Genomic DNA, 21,006 nt, shown 5'->3' on the forward strand with positions numbered 1-21,006 from the left:
CCCCACATACTCAACATGAATGCGTACCCATGGCCGGCCCAGCCATTCCCAAAGGTGCAGTGGGGCTGTAGCAGGCAACCTTTGTTGCATTTGGCAGTGTTCATAGTGCTTCACCGGAATCTCAAAGTCAGGATCGATGCCAGGCCACCATCCATAACACCTGGCGAGCGAGCATGTTCATCTTAGATATACCCGGATGGGCACAGGGCAATTCGGCTAGGAGCAACTCCCTTCCTGGTACAGGGACGACTACTCTGGCTCCCCAAAGTTTGAAGTCATCTCCGCAACTTAATTCATGCTTTTATATATAGTATGGTTTCATCCTCTTCAGAAACTGGCCCACTATCGGACATTTTGGTAACCTGTGCCTCACTTTGGACAACAGTCCCTGCTGGTCCGATACTTGATTTGTTGCGCCGAAACTGAGAACGAGTCCAAGAAATTCAACACCTTAACAATTTCCTGTGGTACTGGGGGAGGTGCTACACTCACTGATCAAGGCAGGTGACTAAATGCATCCGCATTCGCGATATGTGTTCCAGGCCAATGGTTAAATGTAGATTCGTAGGCAGACAGACTTAATGCCCAACGCTGAATTCTTGCTGATGTGATCGGTGAAATAAATAAAATAAAATCAATAACCTTAGACGGGATTCTCCATTGGTGGACACCAAGCTTTGGAAAGGCAATTGAACGGAGAATCAATTCCGACGCCAACATCACGGCAGGCGCCGATTTCACGGCAAATCCCAATGCTCCAGCACCTCAACAGCGGCGTCAACGCATTCCAGAAAGCATGTACGGCAGACACAGTTTGCATATCATTAGTGAGCCCGACCTGAGTGTCAGTCATGGACCCGGCGAATCCCCCACCTATTTTCATTGGAATCTATTGTGTTCCACTCAGCACCGGTGCTAGCCCCTTAACGGTAGCAGAATCGGTCCAGGTGTGACGCCGGTATTTCTGTCGTAAAAGTCCATGGATTCTGCGTTGGCATCAACTTAGGCTCAGAAACAAGAATCCTGCCCATGATCTTTTAAAAAGACCTGAGAAATGGTAAATTACCTCTCATACACATACTGGAAAAACTTCTTTACCTCGTATACCATTGACAAGCCTTGTTTTGCAATTTTGCAGCCTCTGTGAGGGTGTCGAGACATACCCTAACGGTCTTTCAGATCTGTCATTCACCTAATGCGACAACACTGTACCAATGCCATATGGAGAAGTGTCGCAGATTAACACCAATTCCTTAGGCCGAAATGTGTCAATAAACTTGATGAATGTAACAATTGTTTTACTCTATTAAAAGCTTCTCTTTGGGGCATCTCCAAACCCAATGCTGATGCTTCTTCAGTAGCAGAACAAAGGGGCCAATAATGTCAACAGGGTTTAGTAGAAAACGGCCTTAGTAATTCACCATTCCTAAGAATGACTTGAGCTCAGATGTGTTTCTGGGGGCCGGTGTCTCCTTTATTACTCTCATCTTGTCTTCCATGAGGGTGTAATCCTTGTGCATCTACACGATATCCCAGACAGGCAACCTCAATGGACTGAAAAGTACATTTTTCCTTTCTTGAGGCATGCTCCAGCCTTGTGAAATTTCTTTAGCATCTCCTCTAAGTTAACTAGGTGCTCAGCTTCTGACGATCCAATTATCAAAACATCATTCAGGTATACCATGACTCGTGACAGACATCGTAATAGGCTTTGCATTGTTTGGTGGAAAATAGCACATGCCGATGACACACCAAAGGGTAGACGCGTATGCTGAAACAAACCTTTGTGCATTTTTATTGCAACATAACCTCAGAATGCCTTGCATGTCTCATACATAGCTTTGTATAAGACTGACCTCCAGCCAACATTATAAGTACAATCCTTAGAATCCCTACCGTGCCATTCGGTCCATCGATTCTGCATCGATTCTCTGAAAGAGCACCCTATCTAGACACACTCCCCCATCTTTTTTAAAAATTTGTTCATGGGACGTGGGCGTCGCAGGCAGTGTCAGTATTTATTGGCCATCCCTTGAGGGGGCAGTTAAGAGTCAACTACATTGCTGTGGGTCTGGAGTCACATGTAGCCCAGACCGGGTAAGCACGGCAGATTTCTTTCCCTAAAGGACATTAGTGAACCAGATGGGTTTTTCTAACAATCGATAAGGGTTTAATAGTCATCATTAGACTTCTTAATTCCAGATTTTTATTGAATTCAAATTTCACCATCTGCAGTGGTGGGTCCCCAGAGCATTACTCTGGGTCTCTGGTTAACTAGTCCAGTAACAATACTACTATGCCACCACCTCCCCATGCACCACCTGCATATCTTTGGACACCAAGGAGCAATTTAGCATGGCTGGTCTACCTAACCTGCACATTTTTGGACTGTGGTAGGAAACTGGTGCACCCAGAGTGGTGGGGAGAAAGTGCAAACTCCACACAATCACCCAAGGCTGGAATCGAACCCAGGTCCCTGGCACTGTGAGGTAGCAGTCCTAATCACTGTGACAGCACGTTTCCGGCTCTTTAATCTTGGGGATTGGATACTTGTTTAATTTGGCAGTCTAACGGCTAATTTGTAATCCCCACAGACCAGGACGGTCTGAGTGGACTGCTGCTGATAGTTTACAGGGACTGTGGTCGCATCCTTTATCTTGATGGCTTCTCCTGTATAAATTGTTAGTTTTGCTATGGTACCCCTCAAACTCAGTGTCTGGACTTGTAAAATGGAAACGTGTGGTCTCCAATCACCCTGGTAACGGCTCCCTTGTCAACTTCCTTTTTTCTAAAGTATATATATGAAGGTTTTACATTTCTGTAACTAATGCAACAAAATAACTACATTGCAGTGAAGAAGGAAAAAACAGCTCAACATACGAATACAGAGGGGAACAGGAGAACACCATTATCGCTGGCTCGATATAATCGCCTGATAACTCTGAAGCCCCACCAGAGACCAAGGGAGGAACAGGATGAGGCCATGGAAACATGGTAAAATGGTGCACACCCTCCCATGAAGTGTCTGTTCGCAATTACTACAAGAATTCAGGATATTTTATCTGGCCATGTTTGGGCGCGCACTAATATACATATCCCTCAACTCTCACAGCACCAATGACACACCACAGTCTCCTTCCCTTGGATACCAACCCATCTGCACCCATGCAGGAAGCAATCACAGATTCTTTATATCACCTTTATAAAAGAAAAACAAAGAAAATGCATTAAAATCCCAGTTCGAAGGTAGTTATATATACACCACAGGACGCAACTAAACCCCATCTCAGGCCTGGTATAGAGCCAACAGCATTCTATTTATTTGTACAGAGAGGACCGGCAACAACAGGTTTGGATTATGATCAAAGCCTTCTGGCCTCCCAAGAAAAAACGAGGAAAAAGAGCGAGAGCTACCAGAAGTCAACTACAGGGTAACAAAGGATCAGGGCTCAACCCTCCTTCCATTTCTCCCTGGTGCCACCGAGCACCAACCAGTGAGGAGGAGGACAGGCTGTTCATTCAACCAAGCATTCCATCCCCCAGGGGCGCAACAGGATGTCAACCGAAGTACAGGACTCAGCTCAACCCCAGTCCTTGGAGCACCGAAGAAGCTAAACCCAGCCTCCCAGGTCGTCCCTAATAGGCGCCTTCGAGAAGCCCCAGGGGACAACAGGATACCAGCCACAGCACTGGACATGGCCTCGCCCCAACACCTCCCCGACACACAGAAATCAATACCCCCCAGGACCTCCAGTACACCACAAAACCCAAACCCAGCAGGACCTGCACCTCTCCAACCACATCCAGGTGCAATGCACCGCCCCCATTGATATTGAAAAGAAAAATGGATGATTCCATCAGCTCCAGCCAGGTAGATTCCATCACTGAAGAGATGAAGAATCGTCAAGAGGCCCAACAATTGGTTGCCCTGGGAGGGAGGGCCAATATCTTCCCCCTCGGAGAACCTCCCCTGAACCACCGGAACTGACCACGATTAGTAACAGCACCCTGCTCATCCAGGTGAGCAGAGGAAGAAGAAAAGATAAACTGTCTCCACAAAGACGGACCAACATGTCGGGCTTGAGGTCAGGGACTACTGGTGCAGCCCACTCTGCGAACTCCATTGGTTGCATTTTCCGAGACTCGGGCGGCATAGTCGCGCAGTGGTTAGCACTGCGGCCTCACAGCGCCGAAGACCTGGGTTCAATCCCAGCCCCGGATCACTGTCCGTGTGGAGTTTGCACATTCTCCCCGTGTTTGCGTGGGGCTCATCCCCACAATCCAAAGATGTGCAGGGTAGGTGGATTGACTACGCTAAATTGCCCCTTAATTGGAAAAAAAGAATTGGGTACTTTAAATTTTTTAAAAATTATTCCCAGATTCTCTACTCACTCGAGTTCAGTCTCTACTTTGGTAAGTAAAGGGTGTGGGACAGTCATGAAATATTTGGGTAGAGCGTCAGGATGCACATAAATCTTTGCCTTTGCTCCCATTATTCTACCTAGGGCTTCTTGGAATACCTCTGGGTATTTGCCAATAACCTCATACAGTCCACCAATTCCTAGTGGAAAAATTTGTAGCCTTCCAGGCGGATCATCTGGAGTCAACCTTGCCCAAGAGGCTGGGTCCTGGTCCTCGTAAGACTATGAGTTGGAGTCTGGCCATCTGCTGCCCAGAGATAACTGTGATCATAGTGGTCCCCATAATCCTCAATGATTCACCTGTATATGTGGACAACCTGACACTGGTGTCTCGCAGACCTAGGGCAAGATACCCAATTGGAAAAGCCGGAATGTCTGTTCCCCGATGATGGAGATGGCGGCTCCTGTATTCACCTCCATTTACAGGGAATGTCCTTGCATTTTTATCAAGGCAACCTTAGGGGTGATGATGCAGTTTAGCTGCATTGTCTCGTCTTCTACGGGCTGATAGACTTGCAGGTGCCAGGCCTGAGGTGGCTTTGGCTTCCCGCCTGGGTGACACGTGTACTGGTGATTCTGGCAGCCTTGCCTGGGTCGTGTCCTTTGGTCCCACTGACCTTGTGGCTGACAGGTGCAGTCCTCTGGTTAGGCTTTCCTATACTTCTAGGGTTATCCAGCCGTCTTTTGAGATGCAAGAATGTTCTGGCTGAATGTTGAGTTGGTGGTGGGTGAGGCACATGGGAACCTTTGTTGGGAATGCTGGATTTACTGTATGAGGGTCCTCCCCACCCCCTCCCCCGACCAAGCCAGAGAACTCTACTGTCCATCATCCCTTGGAGCTCTTTCTCAGCGTCATCCAAGGATAGTGCTAATTCGATAGCCCTTTTGAGGTCTAGGGAGGGTTCTGGGGTACTGGCCCTGTTCCACCAGTCTGCATCACAAGGCGCGAGCTTCCCAAACAAGGGCATTTCCAGGTTTTTCATTTTGCTTTATTTCTTACCGGAGTTGTTGTCTGGGAGTTTCGAAAAGGCTGCTCAGAATCCTGTGCTTGATCCTCGTCGTCAGTGCAGTAATTCCAGGAGGCGCGCAGTGAAAGGCCAAACTGGTTTATTTTAAACTGAAAATATACCACACGCAGCACACAAAACAAATGTCCCAGCCCAAGACTGTCGCTCCGGGTCTGGAGGCTTTGTTTAATGGTCCCGCTCACGAGCCCCAGCTGCATGGGCCTCCGCCCGCTCGCCACGGGAATCCGTATTCAACAAAACCCACGGGGAGGTCAATCAGTGATTTCCCTCTGGTCCTCGTGAGGGCTATCGCAGTTTTTTCAATTTCTAAAGTAAATAAAGTCTAATGTCGCGCAAGAAATTCCAGAAAATGCCTTTGAGCTCAGGTTTCAGGTTCATGAAATACTGTCAGCATCTTTTTCTAATTATCTCAACAAATTCCTGTTTCGAGCGCAGGAAGAAAAGGAATATTTCTGTCATTTGGTTGAAGCCTGCATTTACAGATCGTGATAGCAGGGGGAATTATACCAGCTCCTCGTGGATGATCTCACATGGGAATGTGAGTGTGTGTGTCCCTGGGACTCACAGAGCTACTAATGGGAACAGTGCCCTCTTGTGCCTGATTCCTGAGGCTTCAACTGGTGCAGTACTATGCCAAGTGCACCATGCGTGGGTGCAGTTTCATGCTGGATACATCATGCATGGGTGCAGCACCATGCTGGATGCACCACATGGGGTTGCAGTACCATCCTGGGTGCACCATGCATGGATGCAGCGTCATGCTGGGTGAAACATGCATGGGTGCAGTACCATGCTGGGTGAACCATGCGTGGGTGCAGTACCATGCTGGGTGCCGCATGCATGGGTGCAGTAGTGATCCAAAGATCAGACAGGATTCCCCACTGGAGACTGAGCTCTCCAACAAATAAATATTGGGGGAGATCTGGGTAAGGGAAGATGCCTCAGTCCATCATGTTTCGACATGGTCATTACTGCCCCTTTCCCAGATCTGCCAGCACCCCCCTGGTCATGACCCAGGAAGCAGCTGTCACACAGGTTGGCAGGGAAGTAGGGATTGGGCAGTGAGGTGACAAGACTTCACATGCTCAAATTGTCCTTCATTTTACAACATCATTCCAACTAATTTCAGCACAGGAACCCCAGCACTGAACCCCCAGGATTGAATGACACCACCAATAACTTGCATTTATAGAATGCTGTTAACATACTAACATGTCCCCAGGTGTTTCACAGAGGGGTTAACAAACAGTGAGCCACATAAGACAAAACGTTTGTCAACAGGCACGTTTGATGGCATTGTGACGGAGGAAAGGCCGGTCGAGGTTTAAAGATGGAATTCCAGAGACTGAGGCCTATGCAGCTGACTGCTCAGCCATCAACTGTGGAGCAATTGAAATTGGGGGTCCGCAAAAGAGAGGAATTAGAAGAGTGCAGTTATCTCGAGGAGCTGGACGGCTGGAGGAGATTAGGCAGATAGGGAATGTGAGGTCAGAACGAGATGTGAAAACAAAGGAGGGTTTTAAAATCAAGGGTGAGGGGCGAATGAGAAGGATGAGAATTAGGACAGTGTAATTCTGGATTGTTATCTTTGGGGTAGGTGGTGCTCCTGAATAGATGAATAAGCTGAAGGAGTTAGGCACCAGATAGAAAATCCAAGACTGTTGAGAGTGGCAATGTGCTCCTCTTCGTTGTGCCACACACTGGGTGTAGAGGAGGATAGGGAGTGTGAGAGGAAAGTCAATGTGCGGCTTCAGACTTTCTGAGGGAAAATTGACATTCAATACGAATTAGAATGAGTTCTGGCACACGGGAGGTTATAATTCCCCTGAGTAGAGAACACATAGTGGAGGGAAGGGAAGGGGTTAAAAGTGTTATTCGGGCATTGGGGGGCGGGGGGAGTCAAGATTTCAGACCAACAACGGGAAGAAAGGTTATTAAACCTGCTGGAATGGAAACAGAATACATTGAATTTCCAAAATTTTCACTTTCTCCCCGTGTCTGCGTGGGTTTCCTCCGGGTGCTCCGGTTTCCTCCCACAGTCCAAAGATATGCAGGTTAGGTGGGGTTACAGGGTTACAGGGATAAGGTTGAAGAGTTGGCCTAGGCCGGGTGCTCTTTCGGAGGGTCAGTGCAGACTTGATCGGTTGAATGGCCTCCTTCTGCACGGTAGGAATTCTACGTTTCGCTCATTGACACATCACAAAGGACACTGGGTGGGATTCTTCCATAATCGGCAGGGCGGGCAACTCCAGCGGGACGGAGTGGTGTGAACCACTCCGGCGTCGGGCCGCCCCAAAGATGCAGAATCCTCCGCACCATCAGGGGCTAGGCCCGCCCCGGAGTGGTTTGCGCCCCGTCGGCCGGCGGGAAAGGGGCTTGGCGCCACGCCAACCGGCGCCGAAGGGCCTCTGCCGGCCAGCGCGGGTTGGCGTATGCGCGGGAGCACCAGCGTGTGCTGGCGTCATCCCCGCGCATGCGCAGAGGGCTTCATTTCCGCACAGGGAATGGCGGACCGGTACAGCCTCCGGTGCGGAAGGATAGAGTGCCCCCAGGGCACAGGCCCACCCGCGGATCAGTGGGCCCCGATCGCGGGCCAGGCCACCATGGGGGCACCTCCCGCAGCCAGATCCCCCCGCCCCCCCCCCAAGAACCCCGGAGGCCGCCCGCGCTGCCAGGTCCCGCCGGTAAGGAACCTGCTCCAATTTACGCCGGCGGGACTGGCAAAAGACGGGTGGGAATTCGGCCCATCACGGGCCGGAGAATTTGGGCAGCCCCGGAGCCCATTGAGTCGTGCCGGACCCCGCCATTCTCCGAGGACGGCGGGGCCGGATTCAGGCCGACCCCCGGCGATTCTCTGACCCAGCGGGGGGTCGGAGAATCCCGCCCCCTGTGTCAGTTCCAAATTCTCAGGGCAGTGTCAGAGGGTTCTTCAACCTTCCTGCCCTATTCCAGGGAGCCAGTGAAGTGGCCTGCCCCTCACTCCAATGGCTCATGATCTCAAACACAACAAACCCCCTTCATTAATAAGAAAGGCACTAAACATAGAACATAGAACATACAGTGCAGAAAGAGGCCATACGGCCAATCGAGTCTGCACCGACCCACTTAAGCCCTCACTTCCACCCTATCCCCATAACCCAATAACCCCTCCTAACCTTTTTGGTCACTAAGGGCAATTTAGCATGGCCAATCCACCTAACCTGCACGTCTTTGGACTGTGGGAGGAAACCGGAGCACCCGAAGGAAACCCACGGACACACGGGGAGAACGTGCAGACTCCGCACAGACAGTGACCCAGCGGGGAATCAAACCTGGGACCCTAGTGCTGTGAAGGCATCGTGCTATTCACTTGTGCTACCGTGCTGCCCTAAAGAAAAGGGTTCAGTGCCTTGATCGATGTGGAGGCTGTCGGAGTTCCTCAGGGTGGTGCCCTAGACCCAACCATCTTCACTTGCTTTATCAATGACCTTCCTTCCATCATCAGGTCAGAACTGGGGATGTTCACAATTGCACAATGTTCAGCACCATTTGCGACTCCTCAGACACTGAAGCAGTCCACGTCCAAATGCATCAAGACCTGGACAATTTCCAGGCTTGGGCTGACAAGTGGCAAGTAACATTCATGCAAAACAAGTGCCAAGCAATGACTATCTCCAACAAGAAAGGATATAACCATCATTGCTTCATATTCAATGGCATTACCATCACTGAATCCCCCACTGTCAACATCCTGGGGGCTATCAGAAAATGGACGAGTCATTTAAATACTGCAGCTACAAGAGCAGGTCGGAGGTTTTGACTCCTGCGGTGAGTAACTCATCTCCTGACTCCCAAAGCCTGTCCACCATCTACAAGCCACAAGTCAGGGGTGCAATGGAATATTCTCCACTTACCTGGATGAGTGCAGCTCCAACAACACTCAAGAAGCTCGACACGATCCAGGACAAAGCAGTCCACTTGATTGCTCCCCGTTCCACAAACATTCAATCCCTTCACCACCAACAAACAGTGGCAGCCGTGTAAACCATCTACAAGATGAACTGCAGTAACTCACCATTGCTCCTCAGACAGCACCTATCAAATCCACAACCAATACCATCTAGAAGGACAAAGGCAGCATATGCATGGGAACCTCACTGCCTGGAGGTTCCCCTCCAAACCACTCACAACCTGACTTGGAAATATATCACTGTTTCTTCACTGTCGCTGGGTCAAAATCATGCAACTCCGTCACTAATAGCACTGTGAGTGTATCTACACTACAGAGACTGCAGCAATTCATGAAGGCAACTCACCATCACCTCAAGGGAAGTTAGGGATGAGCAATAAATACTGGCCTAGCGAGCGATGCTCACATCACGTAAATGAACAAAGAAAACTCTTGCCCACCACTAACCTCTCCCTCGATTTTCTTTGCACCCATGTGACAGGCTGTCACAGTCCCCATCTTCGAGTGCTTCACTAGCTTGACTGATGACCCCCAGCCTCCAGTCACATCCTGTTGGCATCCTATTTTGTATCATCATCTTGCTCGTTAAATGTGGTGCCGTGATTCCCAATTACTCCTGGGTTCATGTTCAAAGTCAGATAGGCGACAGCTTTTCTCCTGCCTTAACATGTTCAACACTAACTCGCAGTTTTAGCTTCAATAACGTTTACAATTTTTGGCATTGTCAGAGGGATCTTCAACCTTCCTGCCCTATTCCAGGGAGCAGTGGGTTTCAAGCACTGCTCATCTCAGCAAGTTAAAAATTAATTTACACAATCTGTACAGTGTAGATTCAGTTTAATGATTAATTGATTAATCCATAGAGAGCGTACAATGTAGATTCAGCAGGATGATTAAACACATAGACAGTGTACAGTGTAAATTCAGCAGGATGATTAAACGCATAGAGAGTGTACAGTGTAAATTCAGCAGGGTGATTAAACTCATAGAGCGTGTACAGTGTAAATTCAGCAAGGTGATTAAACTCATAGAGAGTGTACAGTGTAGATTCAGCAAGGTGATTAAACCCATAGAGAGTGTACAGTGTAGATGCAGTTTAATGATTAATTGATCAATCCATAGAGAGCGTACAATGTAGATTCAGCAGGATGATTAATCCCATAGAGAGTGTACAGTGTAGATTCAGCAGGATGATTAATCCCGTAGAGAGTGTACAGTGTAAATTCAGCAGGATGATTAAACCCATAGTGTACAGTGTAGATTCAGCAGGATGATTAATCCCATAGAGGGTGTACAGTGTAGATTCAGCTGGATGATTAGTACCATAGAGAGTGTACAGTGTAAATTCAGCAGGATGATTAGTACCGTAGAGTGTACAGTGTAAATTCAGCAGGGTGATTAAACCCATGGACAATGTACAGTGTAGATTCAGCAGGATGATTAAATCCATAGCGAGTGTACAATGTAGATTCAGCAGGATGATTAAACCCATAGACAGTGTACAGTGTAGATTCAGCAGGATGATTAAACCCATAGAGAGTGTACAGTGTAGATTCAGCAGGATGATTAAATCCATAGAGAGTGTACAGTGTAGATTCAGCAGGATGATTAATCCTATAGAGAGTGTACAGTGTAAATTCAGCAGGATGATTAGTACCATAAAGTGTGTACAGTGTAAATTCAGCAGGGTGATTAAACCCATGGACAGTGTACAGTGTAGATTCAGCAGGATGATTAAATCCATAGAGAGTGTACAATGTAGATTCAGCAGGATGATTAAACCCATAGACAGTGTACAGTGTAGATTCAGCAGGATGATTAAACCCATAGAGAGTGTACAATGTAGATTCAGCAGGATGATTAACCCCATAGAGAGTGAACAGTGTAGATTCAGCAGGATGATTAAATCCATAGTGTACAGTGTAGGTTCAGCAGGATGATGCTGGGGGTGGAATGTATAGTATAAGGAGAAACTAGCGATACTGGGACTATTCCCATTGAGGCTAAGAGGAGAATGGATCGAGGATTGATAGCATAAATAAGAATAATATTTCCTCTGGTGGAGGAGCCATTGATGATGGATGAATTTGTCAAATGATTGTTGAGATTCTGAGAAGAAACCTTTAGGGAATGTATTTAAATACAGTTCCCGGAGCATGGGACAATTTGCCACAAGGAGTTGTCAGGCAAAAATCAGTGCAACCTTTAGAGAAAACCTGGGCAAATATTTGAAGCTCAGAAACATGCAAAGCTACCGGACAAATTGGGACAATGGAGTTGCTCTAGTAAAGTGTTAGCACGGGCACATTAGGTCGAATGGCCCCTACTCTGCTGTAAGCATCTTTGATTCCACATCCTGTTTTTTAATGTTCATGATTATTGCCAATTCTATTACCTGGCCATGACACATGCATCAGTGATGAACTTTATTTTGTCATTGGGATGTGGTGAGTGTCCCTTTAAGGGTGACAACAGATTAAGGGTCACGGGGCCAATTGGTACTCAGGGCAAAGAAGCTGGGGGTGGGCCCTCTTTGACAGGAGATATGTAAGGGGCAAACTGCAGCCATATGGCTGCTGAACAACTCTTATTAGCAAATCTTTTTTGTGTTCAGTCTGTGAAATGCATCATTACAGTGAACACTGCTGGTTAGGCCAGCATTTATTACCCACCCTATTTGCCTTGCAACAGTGGTGGTCAGCTGCCAGCTTGAACCGCCGTTGTCCATGTGCTTTTGGCATTCCCACAATGCTGCTCGTGAGGCAGTTCTAGAATTTGGATCCCCCAATGGTGACGGGACAGGAAGAAAATGTCCCCGTCTGATGGAGTCTGATTGGGGCAAATCCTGTAGGGGGTGCTGTTTCCACAGCATCACAGTGTCCGTCCTTCTCTGTTTGTAGAGGTCACAAGGAGGTGAAACTGAAGTAGCTTTGACAAGTTGCCACACTGCATCCCCTGTGGATTGTATGCCATCGTGTTCTACTGCACGGTGAGGTGAATAATGTATTTTGTGGAAGTGAGGTCAATCAAACAAACAGCTCTGTCCGAAATGGTGTTATTCTTCTTAAGTATTATTGTGTTCACCGCCACCTTCCAGAAAAGTGGACAGTGTCCCATCAAACTCCCAACTGATATAATACAGACACTTTATTCCATCTGTTTGGTATTACTGGGCTAACCCTCCAACTCTGTTCTTATAATGGGTAAGCTCCCATCTGTACTGTATATCAGTTCGATGGTTTGGAAGATCTCACCCAGCGTGAGCCCACATTTCTAATGGGAAAGCTCCCTGTCAGAAACTAGCAATCAGATAATGCTTGTAATTTCATTTGTGTGTGCCACACAGAAACCGTTTTGAAATTTTGATTCATGCTCGAGACTGGGAAGTGTTCAACATTTCAATCTGTTGAAGTCTGACTAACCATTTTGTGATTTTCAGATCCCAATCCCCCCAGGTGTGGTGAATATTGTCCCCGGATTTGGACCCACTGCTGGGGCAGCGATCGCTTGTCACAAGGACATTGATAAAGTTGCGTTCACTGGCTCCACTGAGGTAATGATATTGCTTCATTATTCTGATTGTGTTTGGATATAGTAAAGATTTTAATTCTGGGAAAAGAATCTGCTGTAAATGAGGAGGCGTGCATCTTCTAAATCTTGCCCTGGACAGAGATACATGTGAGGTAGTGCGTGGAATGAGGCATTACCCAGGTGCAGAGAGATGCATTATCAGGTGTGACTTTTTCTGTGGAGCATTCTGTTATCGGAGCTGGGTATAAACCACACCGACTTAGGGGGTAATTCTCCAAAATGGAACTCAAGTGTTCGCGCCCTCGTGAATGCCATCGCGTTTCACGACGGCGCGAACCGGGCCCGGGTACGACCGATTCTGGCCCCCATAGGGGACCAGCATGGCGCTGGAGCGGTTCACGCCGCTCCAGCGTCCCTCCCCGGTGGCAAATGGGCGCCGCACCAACCAGCGCATGCACAGTTGGGCCGTGCCAACCTGCGCATGCGCGGGGGACTTCTTTAGCGTGCAGGCCCCAACTCAACACGGCGTCGGTGTTCAGGGGCCGATTGGTGGGCCCCGATTGCGGGCCAGATCCCATTGGAGGCCCCCCACAGGCCGCCCCCCGACCGTTCGTGCAGAGTTCCCGCCGGCAGCGACCAGGGGTGAACGGCGCCGGCGGGACTCTGTCGTATCTGCGTTCGGCCCATGCGGGCCGGAGAATTGGCGGCCCCGCCGATTCCAGTGGCCGGCGCCGCGCCAAATGCGCCTGCGCAAATGCCGGCGATTCTCCGCACCTCGGATGCGGTGATTCTCCAGTCCGGCGCGAGGCTCGGAGAATTGCCCCCTTAGAGTTTCCAAACCAATTTCACTGTTTAGCTAAAATCACGATACCAATGGAACTTGTCAAGAAATTTCAAGTGCAAATTACTTCCAATGCAAATGAGCTTTCCGTGTTCGCTATGAAAAACACCATCCTGAGTGACAGCACCATAACATTACTGCTGTATATACCCTTGTAAAGTCGAGCTTCCAAGACTGAATTTTTAGGCAAAAGGTGGAAAGAGGGTCAATTTTAATAGGCGTAGAATTTTGGAGAGGGTGAAATTCATCCTATCCCATTGCCTCACGATTGCAGACTGTCAGAGTCTGTTCCCGCCAACCCCTGCCCCCAAAATAGAGCCAAAAGTATTTCCATTATATAATTTTTACTTAGAAATGAATAATCACCATGGAGGCAGATATTAATTTCTATACTAAATTCATCAAAACAAGACCTATATATAAAAGTTTATAACATCTCACTCTGCATTTGCATTATGCAGTAATGAATACTTCTTGGAGACAGAGCACACACTGAATCTCAAGAGTTTTACAGCACAGAAAGAGGCCCTTCAGCCCATTATGCCTGCACCGGCCATCAAGCACCTATCCATTCTGTGTATTAAAGTCCATAGAAATTACCCACCTCCTTGTCTTCAGAACCATCCTAATCTGCTTCTTGAATGGAATAATTGTAGGGATTATCAACATCCTCATCATCAGTCATGTCATAATCATCTTTTGTGCCATCAAGTGCATTGGCTATCCTAAATTTCTTGAACAATTTGATAGCATCCTCTGTTCTGATTTCATCTCAGGCCTCCATAACACTAATGTCAGAGCTAGTATACAGCCTCGCTTGGTGAATTTCACCTCTCTTCCGATCAGCCAGCGCTTACAAGTTTTTCACATGCTGTTCTTGAAGAGCTAACTTAGAGACACACCCAAGGCTGGTTAGACCACCGGGAATCGCTACACTTCTCACTTATCTTACAATCTAACTTCAGCAATAACAGCATTGATAAGGTGCGGTCTGAACATGCCCCAGATGAGAAGACTTTTATTTTGCTTAACCTTCTGGTCGGAAACTCTAAACTTTCATTTGCATATTTTCAAACCACCATCCATCCTTTATTGTGAACATGAATAACTACTCCTTTTAGAAATTGGTGTTTTGGGAGGGTTTTTCTCTTGAATTTCACCATTGGCTTAAAGCCTTGTTCTCGTCAAACATACATAACAGCAGAACTCAGAATCTAAGCTTTTCATGGTCACTTTTCTTCACTAACACTGTTTTCTCTCCAACTTTGCTCACTGTTTGGCTGGCTGACATGTCAAAACCCGAGGGTGTCTCATCCATGTTCCCAATACAGGCCAATCTGGATCGATTCTTTTGTCAATGTTTGATTATAAATCACTTAAATGCAATAAGCCTGTCATCAAGTTCTGCTGGGAGATCCTGTGAAATTTTGGTCTTCTGTCACAGTACAAAATTGTTTCTCTCCATAAACCAGGTACACCATCTACAATTGGCTTTGAAATCTGCAATGCCTAATTTTCTTGCTTGCTTTAGGGCCAAGGTTCAGAGCGATCCTCGGGTCAGTTCTGGCGACTTTCACTGACATACTTTCCAACTGCAGCCACCCGCTAGGCTTTCCTGTTTGTGCATTTATTCTTAGGCATCTGCCTAAGCAGTGTAGAGACCTTCCTCCAACCTCTAACGCTCTTCTCCTATTCCTTGAATTCTCTCGCCCCTGTGCAATTATTTGTCTGCTCTGCAATCTCGACAGCTTTGGACTGAATTTTCAGGGTCAAAATGACTCAGGAACCCTTTAAAAATGGCGGTGGGTCCCGATCCTGGCATTCCTCACTCATTCCTGGGCTATCTGTGCCTTTAAAGGATGCAAGCTAGTTTCTGTCAAAAGCACGCACCTCGCACTCCCTACCCTGGCCGGCTACTTTGCGGGAATATCCTCCTCTTCCTGCAGTTTTGATGGAGTCGGACCGTGGGCTGGATTCTCCGCCCCGCTGTGCCATATTTCTGCCTCACCCCACCGGCGGGATGCGCTGTTACGTCGGCTAGTCAATGGGGTTTCCCATTGTGGGGCAGCCCCATGCCGTCGGGAAACCACCGGGCTGCCAGGAAAACGCAGCATCCCGCCGGCGGAGAATCCCGCATGACTCCTTGGGAGTCGTGACCCCGAGTTGGCAGGAATGGACCTTTTTAAGAGGTGAGTTCCAAAGATCCTCCTCATGATCCCATGCCAAGATACGGGCCCCCACATATACCCTATGGCCTCTCATGCCTCCTATATCAAGATAAGGCACTTCCATGCCCATGGATCCATTATACACAATATCGGCCCATATATTAGGATGTATATAAAAAGCTTTCTTTCTTCTATTACTTTGCACTCTTTTTAAAAAGAAGTAATTTCATTCCAAAGTAACAAAGGCTTCAATCATCCAGATCCTTTAAAGCAGGCTTGTCCAACCCATTGGGTCTGGGGCCAGATTGTGACCCCAGAGCCACTGTTCAGATTACCAGACAGATGGTAAGTGGAATTGAAGATTCTGCAAGGGGCTCTGCTCCAATCACAGGCTGCTGCCCTCCCGCTGCTTATCGGCTTACTAATAAGCAACACTGTGAAACTGATCGCAGAGATCAGAGAGCCAGAGCTGTCAATCAAACAATGTTTTCTCTGGGGTTCAGAGAGTAATGAATCTCTGGGCTTTCAGCCAAGCCTATATAATAAACCATCACATTCCTGACTTGTGTCTTGTAGATGGTGGGCCGGCTTTTGGGAGTCAGGAGGTGATTCACTGCAAAATTCGCAACCACTAATCTGCTCTTGTAGCCACTGTATTTATATGGCTAGACCAGTTCAGTTTCTGGTCATTGGTAATCCCCAGGATATTGATTCTGGGGGATTCAATGATGGTAATGCCATTGCATATCAAAGGGTGATTATTAAATTCTCTCTTGTTGGAGATAGTCATTGCCTGGCACTTGAGTGGCGCGAATGTTACTCACCACTTACCAGGTCAAGCTTAAAAGCTGTTCATACCTTGATGCAAATGGACATGGACTGCTTCAGTATCTGAGGAGTCGCGAATGGTGCTGAACATTGTGCAATCATCAGTGAACATCCCCACTTCTGACCTTTATGATGCAGAAAAGACTATTGATGGAGCAGCTGAAGATGGTTGGGCCTAAGACACTACCCTGAGGAACTCCTGTTTGCGATCATTGACCTCCAACCGCAACCATCTTTCTTTGTATAAGTATGACTCCAACCAGCGGATAGTTTCCCCTGATTCCCATTGACTCTAGTTGTGCTGGGGCTCCTTGATGCCATACTCAGTCACATGCTGCTTTGATGTCAAGGGCAGTCACTCTCACTTCACCTCTGAAGTTCAGCTCTTTTGTCCATCTTTGAATCAAAGCTTTAATGGGGTCAGGAGCTGAGTGACCTTAGCGCAACTCAAACTGAGCATCTGTGAGCAGGTTATTGATACGTACGTGTCGCTTGATAGCGCTGTCGACAGCCCCTTCCCTCACGTTACTGATGATCGAGAGTAGACTGATGAGGCAGTAATTGGCTGAGTTGGATCTGTCCTGTTTTTTGTGTGCAGGACACACTTGGGCAATTTTCCCCATTGCCAGGTAGATGCCAGTGTTGTAGCTGTACTGGAGCAACTTAGCTAGGGGTGCTGTAAGTTCTGGAGCACAAGTCTTCAGTACTGTTGAACAAAACAAAGAAAAGTACAGCACACGAACAGGCCCTTCAGCCCTCCAAGCCTGCACCAATCATGACGCTTGTCTAAACTAAAAACTTTCTGCACTTCCGTAGTCCGTAACCCTCAATTCCCACCCTATTCATGTATTCGTCAAGATGCCTCTTAAACGTCGCTATCGTATCTGCTTCCACCACCTCCTCCGGTTGCGAGTTCAAGGCACTCACCATCCTCTGTGTAAAAAAACCTGCCTCGCACATCTCCTCTAAACTTTCCTCCTCACATCTTAGACCTGTGCCCCCTAGTAATTGACTTTTCTACCCTGGAAAAAAAGCATCTGACTATCCACTCTGTCCATCTCACTCATAATTTTGTAAATCTCTATCAGGTCGCCCCTCAACCTCCATTATTCCAGTGAAAACAATCCAAGTATATCCAACCCCTCCTCATAGCTAATACCTTCCAGACCAGACAATATACTGGTAAACCTCTTCTGTACTCTCTTCAAAGCATCCACATCCTTCTGGTAGTGTGGTGACCAGAATTGTACGCAATATCCCAAATGTGGCCTAACTAAGGTTCTGTACAGCTGCAGCATGACTTGCCAATATTTATCTTCAATGTTGCTTCATGCAAATTATTAATATCCTAAATAGCCTAGATGCAATTTTACAATTAGGCCCCCTTATTTCTAAATCCTACCAACTGCCCTGGCTTGAGGCAATTCACACCTCTTTAACCTGTGATTATCCCTCTCTCAAGTTGCTCCATCTGGACCTGTAAAGACTTAATTACCTGCAAAGACTTGCATTCAAAGTATCGTCTTGCAGCTTTGACTTTGTCTATATATATATATGTTTCTGGAACCTACCTCTTCATTCACCTGAGGGAGGAGCTGTGCTCCGAAATCTAGTGATTCGAAACAAACCTGATAGACTTTAACCTAGTGCTGTGCTCACCCCAGTTGCGGCATCTCCACATTATTTCTAGATGTAAGTTTCTTGGTATCTATGCTCTTGAATTCCTTTATCATTTTCAGCTTCTTGATTTAATCCCCTTCTCAATCTCTTATCCGCAAGAAAACACTGTTGTAACATCCATCATTTTGTATCCCAACCCTCCTCGAGATAAATGCTGGCATTCCATTCAACCTTTTGGTTACATTATGTATTTGTTCACTAGTTTTTAGTGTTTGTTGTGTGAGAGTAATTGAGTTTCACCTAGTACGCCCATGTTTCAAACCTTTAATCATTAATAAAATCATATTGCAATTCTCTTTCTCACATCCAAAATGGATGACTTTATACATCTCCGCATTGATATCTATCTGCCAGGTTTTCCAACGGGGTAAACTGTCCAAAGCACGAGAATTGCTGACCCCAGGTTAAAACAATGGTGGGGGCAGGGGTGTGTGAGTGGGTGTGCAGGAAGAATGCCTGCTGGATTTAATAAGCTACGCCCCCCAACAACTCAACATCAAAACTGTTGATGGTGGTGGTGTTGGGGAGGGGAGGGGAGGGGGGGTAATAAAGTCCCTCATAAAGTTTTCTCCCAATCTGCGATGTACTCTGAGGCAGGCTGCTGGATGTTAGAGCGAGACACACAGAGAGTACTGTACTGGCATTATTGGAGTTAGAGGTTATCACAGGTTCCATTTTAAACTCATTAATAGTTTTCAAGTCCAATGTGTTGATGTATTCCGAGTGAGAAGGTGGGTTTCCCTGCAGTTCTCAAACCGTGTGTGTTGCTTGTTGGCAGGTTGGAAAGTCCATCAGTGAAGCAGCTTCCAAAAGTAACCTGAAGAGATTGACCCTGGAGCTGGGCGGGAAGAACCCCTGCATCGTGTTCGCTGACTCTGACTGTAAGAGCAACTCCCTGCGGCATCACAGCTTCATTTTTCTGCATTACTCAACTGTTACAAAGCAAGAACGTGTGCATTTGAATTCAGATTGTACCTTGGTTATGAATACATGTGAGAAGCTGGGTTTGTTCTCCAGAGAAGGTTAAGAGCCGATTTGACCGAGGTGTTCAAAATGATGAGGAGTCTGGACAGAGTCGCTGGGGAGAAATTGATCACCCTGGTGGTGTGGACGGAAGGGGGGGGGGGGTGGGGCTGAAGTGGTGGGAGTGGCAGAGGAGAGGGGAAAGAATGGCAAGGGAAAAGGGTTTCACCCCGCCCTCTCACAATGTGTTTGCCCCCCCCTCCCCCCGCACTGCCCCTGCCCCCCCTCCCCCCCGCACTGCCCCTGCCCTGCCACAGCGTGTTTGCCCACCCGCCTAACCACAGTCTATCTTCCCCCTATTAGTGTGTCTGACCCCACCCTGCCCCTGCCCTGCCACAGCGTGTTTCCCCCCCCACCATGCAACAGTGTGTCTGCCCCCTTCCCTGATGCAGTGTGTCTGCCCCTGACCTGCCACTATGTATCTGATCACTGCCCTGCTACAGAGTGTCTGCCCCCTGCTCTGCTGCAGTGTGTCTGCCCCCACCCTGCTACAGTCTGTCTGCCCCTTGCCACATTGTTTCTGCCCCCAGCTCTGCTACAGTGTGTCTGCCCCCTGCCCTGCTACAGTGTGTCTGCCCCCTGCCCTGCTACAGTGTGTCTGCCCCCTCTCCTGCTGCAGTGTGTCTGCCCCCTGCCCTGCCGCAGTGTGTCTGCCCCCTGCCCTGCCGCAGTGTGTCCGCCCCCAGCTCTGCTGCAGTGTGTCTGCCCCCTGCCCTGCTACAGTGTGTCTGCCCCCTGCCCTGCTGCAGTGTGTCTGCCCCCAGCTCTGCTGCAGTGTGTCTGCCCCCTGCCCTGCTACAGTGTGTTGCCCCTGCCCTGCCACAGTGTGTCTGCCCCCTGCCCTGCTACAGTGTGTCTGCCCCCTCTCCTGCTGCAGTGTGTCTGCCCCCTGCCCTGCCGCAGTGTGTCTGCCCCCTGCCCTGCCGCAGTGTGTCCGCCCCCTGCCATGCCGCAGTCTGTCTGCCCCCTGTCCTGCAATAGTGTGTCTGCCCCCTGCCCTGCCACAGTGTGTCTGCCCCCTGCCCTGCTGCAGTGTGTTGCCCCTGCCCTGCCACAGTGTGTCTGCCCCCTGCCCTGCTGCAGTGTGTTGCCCCTGCCCTGCCACAGTGTGTCTGCCCCCTGCCCTGCCGCAGTGTGTCTGCCCCCTGCCCTGCCGCAGTGTGTCTGCCCCCTGCCCTGCCGCAGTGTGTCTGCCCCCTGCCCTGCCACAGTCTGTCTGCCCCCTGCCATGCCACAGTCTGTCTGCCCCCTGCCATGCCGCAGTGTGTCTGCCCCCTGCCCTGCCACAGTGTGTTGCCCCTGTCCTGCCACAGTGTGTCTGCCCCCTGCCCTGAAACAGTGTGTCTGCCCCCTGCCCTGCTGCAGTGTGTTGCCCCTGCCCTGCCGCAGTGTGTCTGCCCCCTGCCCTGCCGCAGTGTGTCTGCCCCCTGCCCTGCTGCAGTGTGTCTGCCCCCTGCCATACCGCAGTGTGTCTGCCCCCTGCCCTGCCGCAGTGTGTCTGCCCCCTGCCATACAGCAGTGTGTCTGCCCCCTGCCC

At 48.7% G+C, this 21,006-nt stretch overlaps 1 protein-coding gene across 2 annotated transcripts in view; it reads left to right on the forward strand.

Annotated features, from left to right (window-relative positions):
• The window catches only part of aldh1a3 (aldehyde dehydrogenase 1 family, member A3), a 191,174-nt gene that overhangs the window by 103,107 nt on the left and 67,061 nt on the right, over positions 1-21,006 (forward strand). For both annotated transcript variants that reach the window (XM_072468807.1, XM_072468808.1), the window contains 2 exons: positions 12,838-12,951; positions 19,225-19,327. In XM_072468807.1, the coding sequence (XP_072324908.1) occupies positions 12,838-12,951; positions 19,225-19,327 (217 nt within the window). The remainder of the gene's footprint in view (positions 1-12,837; positions 12,952-19,224; positions 19,328-21,006) is intronic.

Source organism: Scyliorhinus torazame, chromosome 12 (genome assembly GCF_047496885.1).
Source record: "Scyliorhinus torazame isolate Kashiwa2021f chromosome 12, sScyTor2.1, whole genome shotgun sequence".
Lineage (NCBI taxonomy): Eukaryota > Metazoa > Chordata > Chondrichthyes > Carcharhiniformes > Scyliorhinidae > Scyliorhinus > Scyliorhinus torazame.